General features: G+C 47.3%; 1 protein-coding gene, 1 long non-coding RNA gene and 1 pseudogene across 6 annotated transcripts; 1 reads left to right on the top strand and 2 right to left on the bottom strand.

Moving 5' to 3' along the window:
* Positions 1-2,641: 2,641 nt before the first annotated feature.
* On the bottom strand, positions 2,642-4,834 carry LOC102919940 (RCC1 and BTB domain-containing protein 1 pseudogene; annotated as a pseudogene).
* Positions 4,835-7,040: 2,206 nt separating this feature from the next.
* Positions 7,041-11,167, bottom strand: LOC121824674 (uncharacterized). Its single transcript, XR_006066597.2, has 3 exons — positions 11,005-11,167; positions 10,313-10,520; positions 7,041-7,385 (listed from the first exon to the last, which is right to left on the bottom strand). It is a non-coding gene; the product is annotated as an uncharacterized LOC121824674 (long non-coding RNA).
* LOC102920263 (serine protease 40-like) lies at positions 11,109-22,046 on the top strand. 5 transcript variants are annotated; one of them, XM_076558004.1, is made up of 5 exons: positions 11,109-11,249; positions 11,983-12,174; positions 15,707-15,851; positions 17,577-17,746; positions 21,519-22,046. In XM_076558004.1, exons 1-5 carry the CDS (start codon positions 11,124-11,126, stop codon positions 21,870-21,872), a joined length of 987 nt encoding a protein of 328 aa, XP_076414119.1. In that variant the 5' UTR covers positions 11,109-11,123; the 3' UTR covers positions 21,873-22,046. The 5 variants fall into 5 exon arrangements, with proteins under 5 accessions (XP_076414119.1, XP_076414117.1, XP_076414121.1 ...); XM_076558002.1 differs by having other exon boundaries at positions 11,216-11,378; positions 12,012-12,174; positions 15,577-15,851; XM_076558006.1 differs by having other exon boundaries at positions 11,220-11,378; positions 15,577-15,851.
* The last annotated feature ends 251 nt before the right edge of the window (positions 22,047-22,297 follow it).

The following is a 22,297-nucleotide window of genomic DNA, read 5'->3' as shown; positions in this document are numbered from 1 at the left end:
TAATCTATTGCTAGCTAGTCACAAGCATAGGCAAACCAACATGGGTGGTCTTGAGGACATAGACCCCCAGCCTGTGGATCTAATTTTGCTACCAGTTAGGATATGAGAACAGAATTACGTTAGAGAACGCCCTGCCGGTGTGTGAGGAAAACGCTCACACCTGTGTTAGAACATGGTCTCACAGTACAGTGGAAAACGTAGAGCTTGTTCTTTTCTCTCCAGGCTGCAAACAGAACAACTGTTCCAGCTGAGGGGGGATGCACTGTTGCCAAGGTGACACAGAGACACGTGACAGGAATCAAGACCAGAAGATCAATACAGTAGGAACAACCTAACTGCAGCTTCAAGGATGTTTAACCTTGAGAGAGAGCGTTCTGAACATAAGGAGACACAGCTACCAGGATCCATGTGCAGTGAGCCGCTGACATAAGCCCTTGCCTACCCAGTATCACTGCCATGCAGGGTTCCACTTGGAAGCATGCTCTCACCGGAGTCTGAACTGACTTGTGTGGATTTTCTATGGGCTGGAAACATCTCTGCTACTATTTCACTTTTGTTTAAATTTTATATAAATATGGCCTTGAGGTCAGAGACAGGTGGCTTTTACCTTTGTCAGATAGCCTATGTGGACTTGTGTGTGCCTATTTTGCCTACTTGTGGGTCTGCCTGGGCTGCCTCAGTGGTTGAGGAGGATACTACTCACTGGACATTTACAGTGTCTTTTCTTGCTGAGGCTCTGTTCACTGCCGCATCGGGACCAGGCTTGAGGGTCAGAGATTGGGAAGCTGGTGATGGCTAGATGGCTGAGTCCATTCCAGCAGTATCCATTCACTCAGCTGCTCCTTTGGACAGCTTTCAGCCAGGGCTGTCGGGTCAGCAAGGATGATCTAGAGAAGGGCTCTTGGTCTTTTGCCATAAATGCAATGTCACTTAGGCTTGTCACCTAATCAGGGGACAGGAACGAGACAAGGAAGGAAATCTGCACACCTGGATGCAGGCACACACAGCCAGGGTGAAGTGAGGAGACAATGCATCCGCTCCTGTGTGCCATTGACTTAGTTATTTTATTTATTATTATTTTATTGCCGTGAAGAGACACCACGACCACGGCAAATGTTTAAAGGAAATCATTAGCCAGGGTGGCTCTACTACAATTCAGAGGTGCAGTCCATTATTATGGTGGGACAAAGTGGCAGTCAGGCAGATGTGGTGCTGGGGAAGAGCTGAGAGTTACCTACACCTGGCAGGTAACAGGAAATGAGCTGAGGGTCACACTGAGCAAAGATTGAGCAAAGAGACCTCAAAGCCCACCCCCACAGTGACACACTTCCCCCAACAAGGCCACACCTACTCCAGCAAGGCCACACCTCCCCATAGTGCCACTCCCTGTGAACTTATGGGGGTCACTTACATTCAAACTCCACGGTCAAGTACTTTATCCATGTCGTCTCATCCTGAGGAACCCTAATGAAGATGAGGAAATTTAAGGTACATTTGTGGCTGATTAAGTTTCTCCCGGCCACCCAGGAAATCAGTGGCCTAGCGTGGATGGGTCTCACCCCAAATCTTGTGTTGATTTTTTTGTCTTCACTGCATTGTCTTCTTGCTTCTGCCTCTAGTAGGGTTTGGAACCATTAATAATAAAAATAATAATAATAATACATTAGCATAACAGCATAATATATTAATAATATCTATACTCCCATCACCATCTCAGTGAACACATCTTCATCATTATTACCCTATGTCATAATCATCATCATCTTCCCTATCCCATCTCCATCATCAACATCTTCTTCCTCCTCACCACATCAGCAGCAGTTACTGCAATTAACACCATCACTGCAATCACTATCAACATCACATTGTCAGTTTGCTGCTCCCTTTTTTTCTTAAATCTTGATAAGATTTAAGCAAATCCTGATAAGCCTAAAATTTTCTTCACTTATTTCAATAGTTTAAAAATCAAGCCAAACACAGTATTCTTTTAAACACCTGAAGCTTCAACCCAAAAGCACAGCAGCAAAAACCTCACAGGATGCCGACGCCCATTCACAGGACTGAGGGAATCCTTCGGGTGGGGGTCTGTGCTCCTCCCAGATACCATACCTGTGGTCACTCCTGGTGTCAAAGGCTTATAGTACACAATCCAGGGAGGTTGTCGTCAATGTCCTTTTCCCGAGTTCAGAAGTTCCTTCCATCAGAATGGAAAAAAAAAAAGCAAAACAGCTAAACTTGCATCCTTTCACAGTGTTCCAGCCCCATGTGGGGGGAACATCTGTAAATAATAGTTGTGGGGGCCAAGTCATGGTGGCACACACCTATAATCCCAGCACTCAGGAGGCAGAGGCAAGTGAATCTCTGAGTTCAAGGCCAGCCTGGGCTACAGAAAGAAACCCTGTCTTAAAAAAGCCAAAAAGGAAAAAAAAAAAAAAGTCATGAAAAAAAAAAAAAAAACTGGTTCAACAAAAGCATGTATTCTTCATACAGCCCTTCAGGGCACTGTATCTCCAATGTGGGGGGAAAGCAACCTGGTGGGTTTACCTAAAGAATTACATCACCCACAGTGCCTTTAAAGCACCTGCACACACAGCTCACCAGCCTCGGGCTCCAGCTCTTAAAGCCTCCACATTCATTTGTTTTAGCAACAAGCTCCTTGCTTGATGGTGTGCTGAGTAAGCCTTTTCAGTCTCTTTCCACAGTAAGATACCACCAAGTCCAGAAGACCTATGGCACCCTCCGTGGCAGACCTCCTGTGTCTGTGTAGAGGTCCTAAAAAAAAAAAGGCGGGGTGCATGGGGTAAGGACACTGGTCTATTCTAGCATTTCCTTCACGTCTTCGTTCCAATAGGAAAGTGCTCACACCTGGGTTCAAAGCAGTTTACAGCTATGAATATATTTCCCGTCTACTCAAAACTTCAGATCAACAGGTTCTGGACTATCAAGTTCTTTCTTTGGTGACTCTGTAACTGTTAAAAGTATTCGCGCTCTTCAGACAGAAGGTACCTTGCAACAGCAGAGCGAGCAGAACAGGAAAAGCATCATCAGTCGCAGGGGAAGCGGGTCAAGTGGGGAGAATTGCTGACCGTCTCTGGCATTGGCCACACATGTACACATGCAGGCACTGGGTTTTGGCAGCAGGTGTGTGGGTGGAGCGGCAGGCTGACAGTCCTTTCTTTCCCACCAAGATACGTGCTGGGCTCAGCAGGTTATTTTTATTACCAGTTCCCAGCCGCCTGTATGTATTAGCTCCCCAGGCAGAGAGCAAGCTATAATTAGAGTTAGTGCTAGGGTATGTCATCGCTATAAATAATATGATCCACATGCATTCAGGGTAGAGTTGCTACTACTCTCACTGGGGTCAGCCAGTTGCCGTAGTCTCTCAAGCCTATCTGCTCATTTCCACTGGAGCCATACACCTCACCAGTCCAGAACAGCCATGAATGATGTATGACCATAGGCAATGCCAACCATCCTCTTAGTATGTAGCCGGTTTGGAACTTTTCAAGGAGTTAGCTGATATGCTGTAGATCCCGATCCCACATGGCCACGGTAGTCGTAGCCCCAAGCAAGCACTTCTCCATCAGCTGCTAGAGCCGTCCAACAATGTGAGGCACAAGCTAATTCAGTGACCTGTTTGATCAAGACCTTGGTACAGAGGTGGATGGAAGCAATGCCTTCGTTGGTGGTGCCATTCTCCAGCTAGCTGTAGCCATTATGGCCACTTCATTCTCGGGGCTTAGGAGAAGTAAGGGGCCCACTTCCATAACTAAGCCTTTTGATCTTGTTTTTACACAGGGTTTCTTGAGAACCAGTGTACTCTGGTTATCCCCAGTTCCTAGATAGTTACTGCAGTCCAGTCCAAACACGAAGACCTCATCACTGTCGGTGACATAGATTACCTCATTGGCTGAGTTGCCAAGGACACATGCTTTCCTAATAGACGCAGTTTCCCGGGGCACCGGTTACTTTCCTACAATCACCTTGACTGGTTTCAGGCAGTTCCTACAAATAAGCTGACATCTGCGTTCATTAAATGAACCTCTCACTTTCCCCAATGTCCAATCCTTCCTTAACCTTCAAACCCAGGTCTTTTCTCTCTGTTTCTAAGGGGAACCCAGACACAAGAGGTGGACTCTAGCCCCCATGGATGGTGGCAGAGCAGAGGCCTGCCTCATTTGATGCTTCTGCACTAAATAAAGCTTTCCACTTCTTTCTCATTGTTTTTTTTTTTTAATCAAAATTTCTGGAATTTGTAGATGAAATGTTCATGAAAGGCCTACATGTTAAAGGCATGGCCCCACATCTATGAGGTCTACTGGGGGGGAAGTTAGGTCACTGGTGATGTCCCCTGGAAAGAGGCGGGGACACATCCTTCTCCTCTCTTTCTCTTTGCTTCCTAGCTAGCACAGAGTAAGCACACCTGTCAGCAGTGCAGAGTGCAGCCCAGCGACACTGCTTCCCACTGCTGCATGACTGCTTCACACTGCTGCATGACTGCTTCACACTGCTGCATGACTGCTTCCTGAGGCTGCACAACTGCTTTACACTGCTGCATGACTGCTTCACACTTCTGTATGACTGCTTCACACTGCTGCATGACTGCTTCCCACTGCTGTATGACTGCTTCCCACTGCTGCATGACTGCTTCACACTACTGCATGACTGTTTCACACTTCTGCATGGCTGCCTCACTCTGCCACATGGCTGCCTCACTCTGCTGCATGGCTGCCTCACTCTGCTGCATGCTGCAGTCTGAGTAGTTCAGAGGTCTCTGCTCAGATAAAGCCGGGTCCTTGACTTCCTTGCAGAGTGGAGTCTCAGGGTAAGCCATTCTGAAGCAGAAATGGAGTTTACTGAAGGGAATGTTAACATGGGTTTAAGTTGGGGGAAGTTAATGGAGAGACAATAGGTGTGGGCTTCTCCAAGGAGAGTCACATGTCATGTCTTTACAATAGTCACGGGGTATGGGTGGGTTGAGGCCATTATCTAAGAGCTGCTGATGACTTTCGGTGAGATGAAAGGGCGGCTCCTGGTTACTCAGACAGGACTATGGTTGATAAGGTAAACCCTAGATGAGGATGGGAGAGGTTAGGATATCTTTATTGTAAACCAAAGGTAATAATCCTGTTTGCAAGATTCCCAGAAAATATTCAGGAAAGGAGCAAGGCCCTAACCCAGGTTATGTATGTGTGGGCTGCAAGCCTGACTCATTCCTATTTTAAGATTTTATTTGAAAATGTTTCTATATTTGAAAAGTATTGTCTATGCCATCAACATTTATAGACAATGTTAATTGTGATAATATTCTTGATTTTCTACTGGCCAGAGGCTTCACTCAGACTCTAGAGCAAGGGACTCCTCTCCCTCCTTATGTCTCCATAAATTTCCCCCTTTTTAGAGCCTGCTTCCTACCCACATGATACACTCTACCCCACCAGGCCCCACACAACAGGGTCAAGTGACCACGGAATGAGATTCCTTAAACTATGAGTCAAAAGAGACCTTCACTTTAGTAAGTCGATTAAGTATCTTGTCACAGTGGTAGAATGCTGAGTACCAGGGGCTGGAGAGATGGTTCAGCAGTCAAGAGCACTGGCTGCTCTTCCAGAGGACATGGGTTCAATTCCCGGCAACTACATGGTGGCTCACCACCATCTGTAGTGAGATCTGGTGCCCTATGCTGGCCTGCAGACAAACATGCAGGCAGAACACTGTATACATAATAAAACATTTTTTTCAATCTTAAAAAAAGGAAAAGAAAGAAAGTTGAGTACCACACAGAACGTCTTCTATGCACAAGGCCCAGGATCCCCGTTCTGTCTTGGTCCATTTCCATTCCTTACGTGGTGGATGACCCTTGTTACCTTGGGCCATTTCTCTCTCTTTAATCCATCTGCTCAGTTACACCTTGGCTCAAGTAACTGTTCTTCCAAAATGTCCCTTGACCCTCAAGACCCCGGTTCCTGGGCTGGAGAGATGGCTCAGTGGTTAAGAGCACTCACTGGCTGCTCTTTCAGAGGTCCTGAGTTCAATTCCCAGCAACCACATGGTGGCTCACAATCATCCATAATGAGATCTGGTGCCCTCTTCTGGCCTGCAGGCATATATGCAGGCAGAATACTGTATACATAATAAGTAAATCTTTAAAAAATCTAAAAAAAAAAAAAAAGACCCCGTTCCCTTCTTCAGAGTGGTAGACTGTCCTTCATTCCTTTTATAACATCAACCCAGCATTCATCTCAATGCCTTCTTGTACGGTTCATTCCTAGCTTTGCTAACAGGACCTGTTCGGTGAAGGCAGAAGTGACTCTGTCCTGCTCTACAGTGCATCCCAAGTGCCTGACACAGAGAGGTCAGTGTCAGAGTGAAGCTTAAGACGGCTTGTTCTCAAGGCCAATGCGTGAAAACAGGAGCCAAAGATGAGCAGCAAGGACTGGGGAGATGGCCCAATGGTGGAGAGCACTGGCTACTCTCAGAAAACCCGGGTTCAACTCCCAGCACCCACATGACAGCTCACCATCATCTGTAACTCCAGTTCTAGGGGATCCGAGGTACCCACTTCTTTGGACCTTGATGGACACCAGGAACACACATACATATATTCAGGCAACACAACATCCAAACACTTCAATAATAAATAAATGTGTTAAAAAAAAAAAAAAAAAAAAAAAAAAGTGGGCCAAGTGAGTTCCAGGAAAGGTGCAAAGCTACACAGAGAGACCCTGTCTCGAAAAACCAAAAAAAAAAAAAAAAAAAAAAAAAAAAGTGGGAAGAAAATTCTAAATGAAAGGTTGTATTTTTGGAGCAGAGTTTGAGAAAGGCCTGACATTAGGGCTGGAGGGCTGGCTCGGAGGTTAAGAGAGCTTCTGCTCTTGCAGAGAACCGGAGTTCAGTTTCCAGCACCCATGTTGGTAGTTATCTGTAACTTCAGTTCCAGGGGATCCCACACTTTCTTCTGGTCTCTGTAGTCACTGGCACGCTCTCCTGTACACACCCACATATATACACATAGTTAAAAACAAATAAAATCTTTTTTTATTATTTATTTAAAAAGAAAGGCCCAATGATGCCCATGAGTCACATTGGCTCTGGCAGGCAGAATGGAGGCAAAGGTGACCTAACTTCCAAGCAACAAGATCAAATTTAGTGCTCGAAAGCATGGACCAGGTACCTAAAGGGCTGCTGGGCTGGAGGAGGCCTGGAAGCAGAAGTTGTGTCGTTCTGTTGGTCCAGATGCAGGGAGAAAGGCGGCTCTCCAAAGCCACATGGCGAGCTCCTTCGGAATATGAGAGACACAATATTGTGCATTGCCTGAACTGGTCTGGAAACTGGTCAGACCTTCGCTGCCTGGGTGCCTTTAAATCACCGGGTTTTCTGGGTATCTTAAAGAAAGTTAGAATGTTAACTTCATCTGCTGACTAAAACTTAAGGTTAATATTTACTGCTAAAGATAAATTAATTCTGGCAGCTCACAAATCCCATCACTACCTTCTCTCACTCCCCCATCTCCTACTCACTTATTCACCTCTGGATCCTCCATACTCTGAGCTCCGCTTCATTAAAAGCACCCTAGGATTTCATGTAGGTTCCTAAGCAACTATGGCTATTCTAGCTTCAAATCCCACCAGCGTGGTATATGTGGCTAGTGTAAAGACAAGGAAGCAGGTCTCCTCTATGAGAAACTTACAGCTGTCTTGCTGATGATCTTTATTTTAACCTTTGTGATTAAAATTAAAAGTCTAGATTAAAATTTCTTTTCATAAACTCCAACTTGGCTTCATACTGACTTATGCTGAATTTCTTTTTTTGCAGCAAAGTCAAGAATCCGATTTCTAAAGATTAAAGTCCTCCAAAGGTTAAGAGGACTCCTCTGCGTGTGAGTAGTAGCATGGAGCATGTCTCTATCCCTCCTGAAAGTAAAAGAGAGAGAGAGAGAGAGAGAGAGAGAGAGAGAGAGAGAGAGAGAGAGAGAGAGAGAGAGACCAGGTATGAAAGAAAGATGCAAAAAGTTATAGATATGAGTGAATATTTTCAATTAAGAAAAGTAAAGGAAAAACACATTGCTTTTGGATAAGAAGAGATTTTAGATTATAAATTAGTTTTGTCATAAAAGTAAAAGAAAGTTCTAAAATAAAAACAGACAAATGAGGACAAAACCAGAAAATTAAAGTATGTCATAAGATTTGTGAAAGATATAACTTACAGGTAATACATATATGATTAAGTTTTCTATAATTAAAAATGATTTGATACTCCTTAGGTTAGAGTTAAATACACTGATAAAAAGACTAGCACATAATGTTCTGCTTACAACAATAAGGTCTTAACAACAAAACTCCAATGGCTTAGGGAAGGAGGATTTTGCTTTATATGTACCTAATGGAATGTTTCAAACCCAACTGCTACATTTTATCTAAATGCCTCTGTCTTAATTAGCATTACTATTTCTGTGATGAAACACCATGACCAAAAGCAACTTGGAGAGGAAAGGGTTTATTTCACTCACAGCTCCATATAACAGTTCATTCTGAAAAGCAGTGAGAGCAGGAACTCAATCAGGGCAAGAATCTGGGGGCCAGAGCTGATGTAGAGGCCATGGAGGAGTGCTGCTTACTGGCTTGCTCTCCATGGCTTGCTCAGCCCACTTTCTTATAGACCCCAGGACCACCAGCTCAAGGTTGGCACCACCTCCAGTAGTCTGGGCTTTCCCATACCAATCATTAATAAAGAAAATGCCTCACAGACTTGCCTCCAGACCAATATTATGGAGGCATGTTTTTCAAATCAGAGTCCATCTTCCCAAATGACTCTAGCAAGTATCAAGTTGACATAAAACTAGCCAGTACAGCCTCCAACTTGAAAACACACACACACACACACACACACACACACACACACACACACACACACATGAAAAATAAAAACACAGTCTCGTCAGCAGGAATTTTTTATTAGAAAGACTGATTCCTACTTGGAGCATTTCTGCTAAATTATACAGTAATCGCAGAACTCACTTTAAGGACTAGACATGATCTTCAATCCTTTAAGTTGGTGTTAAATGAGTAATCGGCACTAAAACGAACGTATTCTCAAAAATGGCTAAAGACTTTGCCTTTCTTGGCCCAAGGCACTCACATTGACTCCCCTAAATTCCTAAATTAAGACCTGTCCTTTTGGGAAAGCATAAGCTCCCTCCTTATAAGGTCATTAATCAGCAGCTGATAAAAATGAACAAAAGACCACATTGCCATCTCTGACAAAGGGAGGCACAATTACAGGGGTCTTAGTTATTATTTTAAAAGTAATAACTAAACCCCACGAGTTGGCTGCAGAGCTTTTCAGAGTGAGCCCCTGGGAGATGAAGACGTGAACAAATGAGAACTGAATACAGGGGATTCTGCCAGTAACTGAAGACTCCCCCTGTGAGATCGCCTTCAGCGCGGGCGGATGGGACCCAGAGCAGTGCTTCCAACCACCTTCTGTGCTACACGCTTCAGGACATGAACTTTGGTTCGTATTTCTCACCTCCAATGTGTGCCAGCATCTGCTGAACGCACTTCTATGTGGATTTCAAAAGAAAAAAAGCTGGGTGATATGTCTCTTCAACAACAGCAAGAACTGAGTACCCCAGGTGCTAAACTCAAAAGCCCTAACGTCATGTCTACGAATGCTCACCCTTTTATAACACGCTCCTTAAACCCTCTTGGATACTTTAAACATGGTCTAAGATGGGGTTTTCCCTGGCATGTTTTCCTGAGTGATGGGAACTGCAGATGAGAAGGGTTAATGACATGTAATGATGACCGTTTGCTTATCTATACCTCCTGCCTTGCCTGAACCAAGTCTTCATGTTTTAAAGATGCAAAATTTTCAGTACCCTTCTAAAGTAATTCTCTCATTAGTCATCGTAATTTGGATTCTCAAGTCCTATTTTTAAATAAACAAACAAACAAAAAAGCTATTTCAAATCTTTCAAAAGGAACTTGATTCTAGAGTGCTTCTATTTGGATCCAAATGCCTAGAGCCAAAAACAATAGAACAGTCTCATACTAAGAAAAAAGGGAGAATATTACCTGGGACCAACTGGTTGGATTAATATGCTGCTATTGACATAGAAAATGATAATTTGGGGAAAGGGGGAAACTAAAAATGACTATCATCCAATTTCTTCTGTAATTAGAATTTCCATGTTCTTCCTCTGATGCTAATAGTAAAGTAATAAGATAGATGAGATTATCACAAACAGGGCTTACAAAACTTTAGATATTGGGACTGGGTTGATAATTCAGTTGGTGAAGTACTTACTTACCTTGCAAGTGTGAAGACCTGGGTTCAACTCCCAGAGACTAGAAAATTAAAAAAAGAAAAAGCAGGGCTTGGTGGCATGCTTTATTATCTCAGCAGCCATGGAGGCAGAGACAGGTGGACCCCTGGGATTCGCTGGCCAGTCTGCCTAGCCTTCTTGGCAAGTTAACAGGCCCAATTTTAGCTGAGAAGCTGTTGGCAGTTGATGATTGCTGTGGGAAAGAAAGTCACTTTTCTTTAGGAGTGTGGCCACCGGTAACTTCCCCATGTCCCAGTAGACAACCCTGCATCCACGGGTCATACTCATCCGATAAATAAACGAGTGAGGAGAATATAAAGTTGGGAATTCCCTGGAGGGAACTGAGGGTGTGTATGAAGGGTGAATATGACCAAGATCATTGTGTAAATGTATGAAAATTTCAAAGACTCGGTAATTTTTTTGTTTGTTTGTTTTTGTTTTTGTAGAGCTGTGGTTAAGAGGGCTCGCTGCTCTTCCAGGGGACTCAAGTTTGGTTCCCAAAGATCCACACTGGGCAAATCACAACTGCCTGTAACTCTGCTTCAGGAGATCTAATGCCCTCTTCTGACTCTCCGTGCTTTGGACTGGTGAGATAGTGACCGTCTGGGTGATGAGACTGTGCTTATCCTAACAGAACAGACACGGGGAAATTCTGGGATGCGGTGAATGCTTTTCACCTCCAGGGGGAGCCAGAGAAGAGAGCCGAGGACAAAACTTGCTCCAGTGCTGACGGCCTCCAGTGGACCTAGGTTTTTCAGCTCACTTGCTCAGCTCCGCGAGGTGGGGTGGACGAGAGATGTCCCCCAAGAGGCAGTTTGCCGGCGTCAGCGGTTGTCAGCACGTGCTTTCGGACCTGTCTGGGACCCAGGGGCAGGCTGTCCAGATGCGATGCAGAGCGCCAGGGCCCAGCAACCGGGCCTGGGTGGGTATGGAGCCTGCCTGCTGGCTGCTCTGTTCTGGCTCAGCCTCCTACCCCAGCATGCCCAGGCCATTAGCGCTACAAATATAACGACCACCCAGGCCACGGAGACTACTCCATCCCTATCTCAGAGTAAGGAGGCAGGGGCACGAGTGACCCCCAAAGTAGGAGGCAGGTTTCCAGTGGGTTGTGTCCCCTCCCCTCTCCTTGGAACGTAGGCAGTTGGGAGGACCTGCAGGCCTTTACATTGAAAGGGAGGAGCTTGAGACTGGGGGCCTATACCTGATGGCCCTCTCCTCTGCTGGCTCTTACCCATTGATCTCAATTCAGGGTCAAGGTTGTCTTGCGGCTGGCTGTATCACGGTCTTCATTGGGTTGAGGTGGGAAGGCTTACCCACTCAAAATGACCTGGGGCCTGAAAAATAACGGCTTCTGCCAGCCTTAGTTTCTCCCTTAGCTCCTACCTCTTTAGAGCTGGGCTCCTCAAGTTAATGAGGACTGAGGACAGCCTGGCAGCACCCTCCTCCTTGCCTGCACGTCTGTTCTCTGGGCCTTGCTGAGAGGAAGCGTTGGGCTAATCCAACCCCTCTCCCTGCTCTTTGTCACATGAGCCACGCCGCTCCACTCTTGACCTTGGCTATGCCCACCTGAAAAGGGAGAGGAGAGGCCATGGCGTCCCCCTGGGGCCTGCTGATGCTGACTTTTGGCGTACCAAGCACATGCATCCTGAATGCAGGTGCCTCGCGGCTGGGATTGTCTCCACAGTATGTGGCAAGACCAGTTTCCAAGGGAAGATCTTTGGCGGTCAGATGGCAAAACCTGGGCGGTGGCCATGGCAGGCCAGTCTGCGCTTACATGGCAGTCATATCTGTGGAGCAGTCCTCATCGACAAAAACTGGGTAGCCGGCGCTGCCCACTGCTTCCAAAGGTGGGTATGTGTTCCCTCCCTGGGGCCCTTCTGCTGGGAGGGGTGCAGGAGGGCGTCACTAGGAGGGAAGGAGAGAAGGAAGGATGCATATCAGCCATTGCCTTCTAGACTGTGTTCTGGGCTAGCTGGCTGCCAGCAGGAGTCCTCTGTGCTGTTGCCCGGTCCTTGGGTGTCGCCCTCCACCGGGACTGCCAACCCTGCTTGTCACCTGACTCTCATCTTCTGCCAGTCTGAGTCTCGTATTACAGACAAAGGTCTCATATCTTGTCTCTCACCCTGGGGATGTCCTCTCCCCCTCTCCGAGACCCAACTAACTAGTGTGGTTGTCACAGTGATATACACACCCAGCTGTAATTCCAGCTAACTAAAATGACTTCCCCTCGGGCGTAATTAAATTAGTGCTGGAGAACAGTTCTGAAGTGGTCACCTCCAATCCTTTCTTTTCTCTTTCATGAATGCTAGGGATCAAAACTTTGTTTCCTTCGAGTATACTTTGGTATCTGACACCTGCTTACCTCTAGACAGTCTCTGCAGATGGCAGCAGACCTGGCTTCTCCGGGAAACCATGGGCACTGTGTCCTGACCTAGCTAGACACAGCACAGGCTCAGTGCTTAGTGAAAGTCACAGTCCCAGGATCCTATTCCCAAGACTGGATACAGTCAGGACCTCTGTGGACAAGCATCTGGCGTCCTCTGGCCAGGGCTCTCTCTGCAGGCATTATCCGGGGCATGTTTATTGGAAGTTCATTTGGGTTCAGGCCACTCTTACACTGGAGCATAGTTCTCCCGAGGCATCCTGGTACTGTGGGGGCGGGGTGAGGGGTGTTTCTATCTTTCCTGTAATGGGGGATGTCACTCTTCCAAGAGTACATGATCTATGTACTAGTAAAGTCAAGCAGATGTATCTGGGCTAACTGTGTGCCCAAAGGAAGTGAGGAGGACAAATTACTGCATATGGGTTCCATTTACATATACAGCACCCATATGTGCCAGACCCAATGTGGAGGGTCAGGTGGAGGATGTGTGAGGCCCACCTATCAGGAAAAAGAGGCCAAGGCCACTTCCCAAGGTTGTAAATCATGAAGGTATGTCAAGGAAATGCCATGAGTCATAAAGCTAAAGGTGCCTTTAAGGAAGGAGATTCAGGAATGTGGAGTGGACATGAATAAGAGCCATATTAGTGGACATGTGGACTAGAATATAATTTGTGTTCCAGAAATAGAAAGCTTTCACTTATTATTCTATTTCCTCCACAAATACTTCTTGAGTGCCCTTGGTCAGATAGGAATCCAATATTGAGAGAAGACAGTGTGTGAGGATTGGGGTATGGGTCATGCCAGACAGTAGGGGGAGGGCAGTCTTTGAGAAGGTCTATAGCTAGAGTTTTCCTGCCTTGTCCACAGTCAGGACAAATCTTTGTCACATGCCAGTCCCACAGCTGCTCAGACCCAACCAAGTAAACACAGAGACTTATATTGCATACAAACTGTATGACCGTGGCAGGCTTCTTGCTAACTGTTCTTATAGCTTAAATTAATCCATTTCCATAAATCTATACCTTGCCACATGGCTCGTGGCTTACCGGCATCTTCACATGCTGCTTGTCATGGCAGCGGCTGGCAGTGACTCCTTCCACCTTCCTGTTCTTTCTTTTCTCCTCTCTATTAGTCCCGCCTATACTTCCTGCCTGGCCAATGGCCAGTGTTTTATTTATTGACCAATCAGAGCAATTTAACATACAGACCATCCCACAGCAGTTCCCCTTTTCTTTCTTTCTTTTTTTTTTTAAGAGGAAGGTTTTAACTTTTACACATCTCCAAAGCCAGCTTGGTATATTTGGGAATTTGGACGTAGCTTCTCTTACTACTTCCTGCTGGAGGGGGGTGCTGTATCTTATGGGGACACAAAGAAAATTTTAGGATTATGGAGTAGTCCGTGAGGCTGTATCGTCTGAGCCAGTTGCCTTGAAATTGTTCCGGATGTTGGGCCATCTGGGCCTTGGTGTCATCGGAGACATTTCAGGGGGTCTTGGCTGGTCAAACCTGATGTATCTTAATCTGGAACAAATCCATAGCCTCTGGCTTTCTGTGGAAACAAAAGCAGAGCCTCCTTTACAAAGCAACATATTCTTACATCTAAATTTTGAAGTCAAGGTACCTTTAAAATATATATTTTGGCATAACTCAATAGCTTTTGCAATCAAATGTTTTTCTTCAGTTACGAATATCAAAGAGAACATAATCCAGATTCTCTGTGTGGTAGCCATCTTTATGTGGCTTATTTTTTATATTACCTTGAACCTATTGCTTTAAACTGCAGCATTCTAAGACTAAAACGGCGCTGGCACTGTGGCTGCTGGCTCTGCCCTCTTCAGCTTCCCAACATGGCAGTGGTACGTTTTCCTCCAGCTCTGGGAGCCATCAACTCTCAGAAATAGTGGGTCTATGCGTCTATCAAAGCAGCGTGTAGACCAGAAACCTCTTTTTGTTTTGTACTAACAAAGGCTAAATCCACCACGCAGCTTAATGTGCCACATGCAGAGGCCTCATTCCCGCCAAACTGCAGGTCAAGCACACTCACCAGAAACCCACCACAGTAGCTCAAACACGCAAGCTGCCACTAACTTAAGAGAAACAACTAGGAACTGTTTTTAGTTCCATTTTAGAATCTTTTTTCTCAGGTTTTAGGTGGAAACTCTTGCCAACACGTTGGGCGCCATTTGTAGCTAGAGTTTTCCTGCTTTGCCCACAGTCAGGACAAATCTTTGTCACATGCCAGTCCCACAGCCGCTCAGACCCAACCAAGTAAACACAGAGACTTATATTGCTTACAAACTGTATGGCCGTGGCAGGCTTCTTGCTAACTGTTCTTATAGCTTAAATTAATCCATTTCCATAAATCTATACCCTTGCCACGTGGCTCGTCATGGCGGCGGCTGGCAGTGACTCCTTCTGCCTTCCTGTTCTTTCTTTTCTCCTCTCTGTTAGTCCCGCCTATACTTCCCGCCTAGCCACTGGCCAATCAGTGTTTTATTTATTGACCAATCAGAATAATTTGACATACAGACCATCCCACAGCAAAGGTCATATAGTTAAAAGACAGATCCCAGCAGGGCTCAGTGAGTCTTTGCTCCTCCAAGATGAAGGGGTGCAGTCTGATGTACCTCTGATGGTTCTACCCAGTCATAACATTTACAGCCCCATGGATTCTGAGGTGCCAGAAGCCTTCAAAAGATCTGTATTCTTAAGCCCATGTGTGGTCATCCTGGCCCTCAAGAGGGGAAAAAAACAGTATAAGGAAAGGAGGCAGTACTTGACATGAGGAAGAGACAAGGTCTGGCTGCCTCAGGAGTGGGTAGTCACAGGGAGGAGCGGACACTCACAGATCCTCCCCTTGCAATAGGTCTCACAACCCAAGAGACTACAACATCAGGCTAGGGTACACCAAGCTGAGCAGTCCCACCACGTACAGCAGGGAGTTGTCAGTGTACAAGCTCATCGTTCACAAAGACTACGACAAATTCTACCGCCAGGGAAGCGACATCGTCCTGATGCAGCTGGAATCGCCGGTGGAGTTCAGTTCCCACATCCTCCCAGCTTGTGTCCCAGACAAAAACACAACAATCCCCAGTCACAAGGCCTGCTGGGCAAGCGGCTGGGGGCATCTCAGAGAGGATGGTGAGTACACAGAACAGGTGAAGAGGGGGGAGGGGCAGGAGACTGTGGAGGCCTTTTTCCTGGGGTTGTGAACCTCAGTTTCTGGTTCAAAAGCGGAGCTCCGCCTTCCAGATCAGAAGTGTGGGCTCTTTGACTCCAGAGCCCCGAGTGTGGCTGACCCTCTACACTGCAAGGCTCTCACCAAATGGTGGTTGCTCTGCCCGGGCCAGGAAAGACACGGAGTGTCCTTCAGAAGATGAGAGAGACCAGGCATGGGGCAGGTTGGGGTGTTTACCTGGGGAACACTCACCTCTGTGAACCTCACTGCCCAACCCTCAAGGCAGGGGAAGACTGCCTGTTCTTCCAGCTTGTACAACCTGTCTACATGTCATTCCGATCCATGAACCCGTGGATCCAGTCACCTGTGGACCAAAAGCCTTAGTGTTGGGGAGTGACATTCTCCTTGTCCTTGTTCCCTAAACAATACGGTATTGTGACTATGTGCATCCCATTTGCCCTGTGTCAGAGAGTGTCATCTAGAGATGATTTCAAGTGTGAGGGAAGATATGCACAGGTTCTCTGCATACACTATGCAGCAGGAATTCAGTGTCTTCAGAGTTTCGTATCCTGGGCCACAGAAGAGCCTGCTGATGACAATAAGGGATGACTGTAGATGCTTAGACTGAGAGTACAGAGATCCTTGGCAAGGATTTTACGCTGGACTGAATGCTTTTGACTTAAGACAGTATAATGGCAAGTGAAATAAAGTGAATATAAATTTGACGTGAAACTTAGGGTCCCAATCTGGCAGAGCAGCCCCGAGGAGGCTTGCAGGCAGATGTTTCTCTGAGGTCAGGGCTAGGGTCCCATCCCTGCTCCTAGGCTCTAAGTGTCAGGCTCACCAGCATTAGAGGGGATGGTCCTTCACTATCTAAGCCCAAGTCAGGGCGATAGGGTCTCCAGGTCCGGCCAGGGGGTGAGAGTGGGAACAGAGAGGGAAGGTGTGGGCTGGGGCAGCGCTCAGAGCAGAGAACCTGGCCTCCCTAGGAGCTGGACCTTCACCATCTTCTGTCATGCCCTCTCCTGACCATGGTTGCTGGGTCTGGGGGCAGGCTTGGGTCTGCTACTCGCAGGCAGCTCTGGCCACCCTTGAGGGATGTGCACAGTGGCCCCTGCCTGAAGTGCTGCTGTCACTCGGCTCCCATGAGGTGACCCCGGTCCAGATCTGTGAGAGGACCTGGAAACAAAACTCATGTCTCCAGGTCCATTTGCTCCTTGGGACTGGCCAGTCTTCTTGTCACGCTCTTAAAGGTTCCTGGCCCATGACCTATGTCGCTGCTGCATGCAGGCTCCAGTGTCCCCGTGTCCAGCTTGGGCCCCACAGAGCAGCCAGAGCTGTTTGCAAGCTGAGCTCCTCTTCCTTGGCTTCTGCGTCCTCGGGGTGCAGTCTCAGCCCCCCTAGCCTGGTGAGGAGGCTCTGCCTGGGGCCCCCACGCTGCGACCTTTGCAGTCAACCAGATTTCCAGCCTGCTGTGTCCTCCACAGCCCTCTGCTTGCCCTTGAATGCCATTTCCCCTGGTCACTGCATGCCTGTGGTGACCCCTTCCCTGCCACTGTGGCCTAGAGTGGCTCCTCCCCCCACCCCCCACCCTCCCCACCCCTCACCCCTGCCAGCAGTCATCCTGGAAGGGAGCTGGCGTCTTTTCTCTGCTCACTCTCCCATCTGACCCCCCCTCCCTCCCACAGTGCGCCAGCCTTTACCTGACGACCTCCATGAAGTACAGCTTATCCTCATGGACAACGAACAGTGTAAATCATTTTTCCCAGCACCATCCCCTGGCTCCACCAGAAGCTACTACATATACGACGATATGGTGTGTGCGGCTGACTATGATATGACAAAGTCCATCTGCGCCGTAAGTAGAGCCTGCCCAGATGCTCGCCTGTGGCTGGAGTTTCCCTGCCTGGCCCACAGTCAGGACAAATCTCTGCCACCCGCCAGTCCCACAGCCGCTCAGACCCAACCAAGTAAACACAGAGACTTATATTGCTTACAAACTGTATGGCCGTGGCAGGCTTCTTGCTAACTGTTCTTATATCTTAAATTAACCCATTTCCATAAATCTATACCTTGCCACGTGGCTGGTGGCTTACCGGCATCTTCACATGCTGCTGGTCATGGCGGCGGCTGCAGTGTCTCTCCGCCTCAGCCTTCCGCTTCCCAGAATTCTCCTCTCTCCTTGTCCCACCTACTTCCTGCCTGGCCACTGGCCAATCAGTGTTTTATTTATTGACCAATCAGAGCAATTTGACATACAGAACATCCCACAGCCCCTTCCTTCTGCATATTCTCTGGGCCTTGTCTCACCCATCTGGTTGTGTCTTTCAAACACATCGTTTGAAGAACAGCCCACTAGGAAATGGGCAACACCTGCACTGCCTTCGAGATTTTTAGAAATTAACTCATGAGAGGGCCAAGTGGATAGAGGTGCTTGCCACCAAACCTAATGGCTGGAATTTGCCCACATACCTACTTGGTAGAAAGAGAGAACCAACTCCTGCAAGCAGCCCTCTGAGTTCCATACCTGTGTCTTGAGTGTGGTATACGTGCTCACAGACACACACACACACACATGTACATACACAGATGCAAAATGAATGAATAACATTTAATTAAAATAAGAAATTGTTGCACTGATGTAAACAGCACCCAAAGTGTCCTCCTCAAGCCCTTGCCTTTCCCTCACTCCCAGAACTGTCCTACCATGGCTTTGGAAGCCAAGACTATGGCTTCCTGTTGAGACTCTACCTGAACATGCTTCTGCCTGACTGCTTTTTAGTCCACAAATGCTATCCAGCCATGCCACTATATGGATACACTACCCTCTTCCTTATCTGTTCTCACCCTGGTGGCACTTGGCAGTTTCTATGAGAGGTCTTTGCAATGGCTTCGTCCTGAACATGTTTTAGGGGTCATCATGCTAGTAGTAGAATCATCTTGCCATGAGATACACATGTGTTCTTGTCTTACACATACTCCAGGCAGCTCTCCAATATGGTTGTCCTGATTTGTGTTCCCAACATGGAAAGTTCAGGTTACTCCACATTGTACCAGTTTTTTGGGTTATTTCATTTTAACCATTAGGTATAATCTTTTCTTTCCTTCTTTCTTCCTTCCCTTCTTTCTTTTTTCTTTTTTCTTTTTGTTGTTGTTGTTGTTTTGTTTTTCCAGACAGGGTTTCTCGGTGTAGCCCTGGCTGTCCTGGAACTCACTCTGTAAACCAGGCTGGCCTTGAACTCACAGAGATCCACCTGCCTCTGTTGGGATTAAAGGTGTGTGCCACCACTGCCCAGCAGTATATGATTTTCTTTTCATTTGCATTTTTCTGATGACTAATGAAGATGGACATTTTTCATTCATTTCCCCCATGAAGTATACTCTCAAGATCGTGAGGTTGTTTTGGCACCAATGGTCATGTGTCTTCCACAACGATTCACAGGAACTCTTATATTTGGGACATGAGCTCATCACTAGCTGTGTGCAGTCTGTATTGTTTACATTTAATAATGTAAATAATGGGGGACTGAACCCAGAAAGGAAGTGGGCACCTAGAAGTGTCTCCTATGGCCTCTGCTTGTCCTGGTGTCTGTCTGCCTTTCTCTTCCCTGATGGGCTGTCCTCTTGGCTCAGAAGCATATGACTTTGCATCGTATGTATACTTACCCTTCTCCTCAAGAATGCCCGATAATTCTCAACACCTCCTTCCCAGCCATTCACCTTGCAGTGTGAGCATGCGCCCTTAATGCCCCCAATCCTCAGCTAGCCCAGTCCATCACGTGCTCCTCCTCACCTGTTCCTTTGCTCTTCTGTTCCCTTATCTCCTCTTTCTGACACTAGTGCCCACAATCTATCTTCCTGTTCTTGCCTTGAATTTTTGTTGTTGCTGCTGGTTTTGTTTGTTTCAAATCTATTTATCTATTCACTTGTTATCTGTCTGTCTGCCTGTCTATTCATCTATCTGTCTGTCTGTATAATGTATCGATCTATCATCTGCTTGTTTGTCTAGAAATGACCTTACTGTGTAGCTCAGGTTGGTCTTGAACTTGCAATCCTTGTGCCTCTGCCTCTGGAGTACCAGGATTGCATGCATATAGTACCCAGCTTGCTTTGCATTTAAAAATAATCAAGTAATTTAGTCTACACCCCCCCGGGTGTGTGTATGTGTGTTTGTGAGTGCGTGAGTACACGCACACCCAGGAGGTCAGGGGGCAACTTAAGGGCAACGTAGTTGTTTCTCTCCACAATGCGGTTTCTGGAGATTGAACTATCTCACTTGCTTTGCATTTACAATAGAAAAAATAGGGTCAATCCTGTGTGCTGAGTGGTTCCACCCACTGACCGCCCCCCTCTTTACTGTAACCTGCCCAGACCAGGCCTGCAGCCCTGTCTCAGAAGCTCCAGAACTTTCACCAGGGCCCCTTGCTTCCCTGCTGAGCAACTGTGTCTCTGCCCACAGCTTGCCACAGTCAAGCCTCAATAATTCCATCCAATCTTGATGCAGAGAAGTCCTCTTATGACTTGGTCATCCCCTCGTCCCCTTGGGGGTTCTTCTGTCACCTTGCAACTCATTATCCCTATGGAGGTTCTTCAGGTGTGTGCCCACAATCCTGAGTATTCTGTGAACAAAGACTGTTCTGACATGTGTTTCAACACAAGGTTGTTGGGGACTGTGTTATTTTGCCTCCTGCCTTTTGGTTTGAGATAGGAGTGTTTCTACCCATGATCCCAGGGACCTTCCCATCTCAAGGCCCTGCTGTGCTTGGAGTTCCAACCTCTCTTCTGGAGCCTAAGAATTCATGGTTCTATCCCGGCTGGGCTCCCGCGACAGCTCTGCACATCCTATAGCTTGGCATCTTCTAAAGGAGCTCAGCCAAGGAACTGAAGAATCACTGGTCGTGTTAGTAAACAAAACACAAAGGTACATGTGGGATGCTGTGCTGGAACAAGGGATTCAACCAAAGATCACAGGCCATGCCTCCAGGGCAATGAGTCAGTCACCGTCTTCATTGGGGTTTCTATTGCTGGGAAGAGACACCATGACCACAGCAAAGGAAAACATTTCACTGGGGTGGCTTGCTTACAGTTCAGAGGTTCAGTCCATTATCATCATGGTGGGACATGGCAACATGCAGGCAGACATGGGGAGAAATAGCTGAGGGTCCTACATCTTACAGGCAGCAAGTGGACTGTTTCAGTGAGTGGTATTTTGAGCATATATGAGACCTCAAAGCCCGCCTCCCCAGTGACACACTTCCTCCAACAAGGTCACACCTTCTAATAGTGCCACTCCCTCTAGGAGCCATTTTCTTTCAAACCACCACCCTGACCATTTGGGACTTCAAAGACATCTCCCACATAGACAGCAGGGCAGAGAGCAGATGCTCAGCTCCTAGACTCTCCACCAAATGGTATTCAGGGTCTCCTTGGTAGCTTTGAGGAATAGGGCCCCATGAAGATACTGACCCAAGAGGCCTCCTGTGCTTAGATTTTTTTTAAATTGCTCCAATGGTCCTGATGGGCACCACTCAGACAGCAGAGACACCTGGTGTTGGTTATATTCACTCCATCCTGGTCAGTTTGTTCCCTTCTGGTATCAGACCTGCCCTCTGTGTCCTCTCTCTTCTCAGGGAGATTCCGGGGGCCCCCTCGTCTGCTTACTGGATGGCTCCTGGTACTTGGTGGGGCTGACCAGCTGGAGCGCATCATGTGAGACCCCGATCGCCAGCCCCAGTGTCTTCGCCAGGGTCTCCTACTTTGACAACTGGATTAAAGAACACAAGAAAGCATCGCCAGATCCAGAGCCACAGGGGCCCTACAGGCCCCCTCCGCATCAAAGACCCCCTTCCTACGGGGCAAGACCCCCTCCCTACAGGCCAAGACCCCCTGGGGATGGGACTCCCTGGAACAGTGACAAAGACCAAGGCACTATCATCTGCATGGCCCTGCTGTCTTCTCAGGTCCTCCTCCTCCAGCTGGTTTAGTTCAGGAACATGTCGTGGACCCACAGGGCCTTCGACAGCCAGCATTCCTGAGAGCTCCTCACTGTGTGTTGTTTTTCATGCCTCCATCTGGGGCTCCCCTGTCCAACTGAGGCCACACTTGCCCTAAGTCAGACAAAATACAAAAAGGAAAATAAACAAAAAGAAAAAACTAAAGAGAGACTTCTGACTTTTCCTGTCTCCCCCCCCCTCCCCCCCCCCCCAGTACCACTCCTCATATCCTGCAGGGTTTCCAGCTGCTCAGTGCCAGTTGAGGCAGCCAGGGAGCTGGCCTACCAATGAAGGAGCCGACTCTCTCCCAGCTGGCTTCCAGAGACTACAGTCCACCCCCCGCCCCCTTCTGTTCTTTCAGAAGAATGAGCCACTGGATTGGGCCAAGCCCTCACCATGTAGCTGCAGCCCCTTGT

This window comes from Peromyscus maniculatus, chromosome 21, assembly GCF_049852395.1.
Source record: "Peromyscus maniculatus bairdii isolate BWxNUB_F1_BW_parent chromosome 21, HU_Pman_BW_mat_3.1, whole genome shotgun sequence".
Lineage (NCBI taxonomy): Eukaryota > Metazoa > Chordata > Mammalia > Rodentia > Cricetidae > Peromyscus > Peromyscus maniculatus.
The sequence above is the reverse complement of the archived record's forward strand: the minus strand, read 5'-3'. Positions and strand labels throughout refer to the sequence as shown.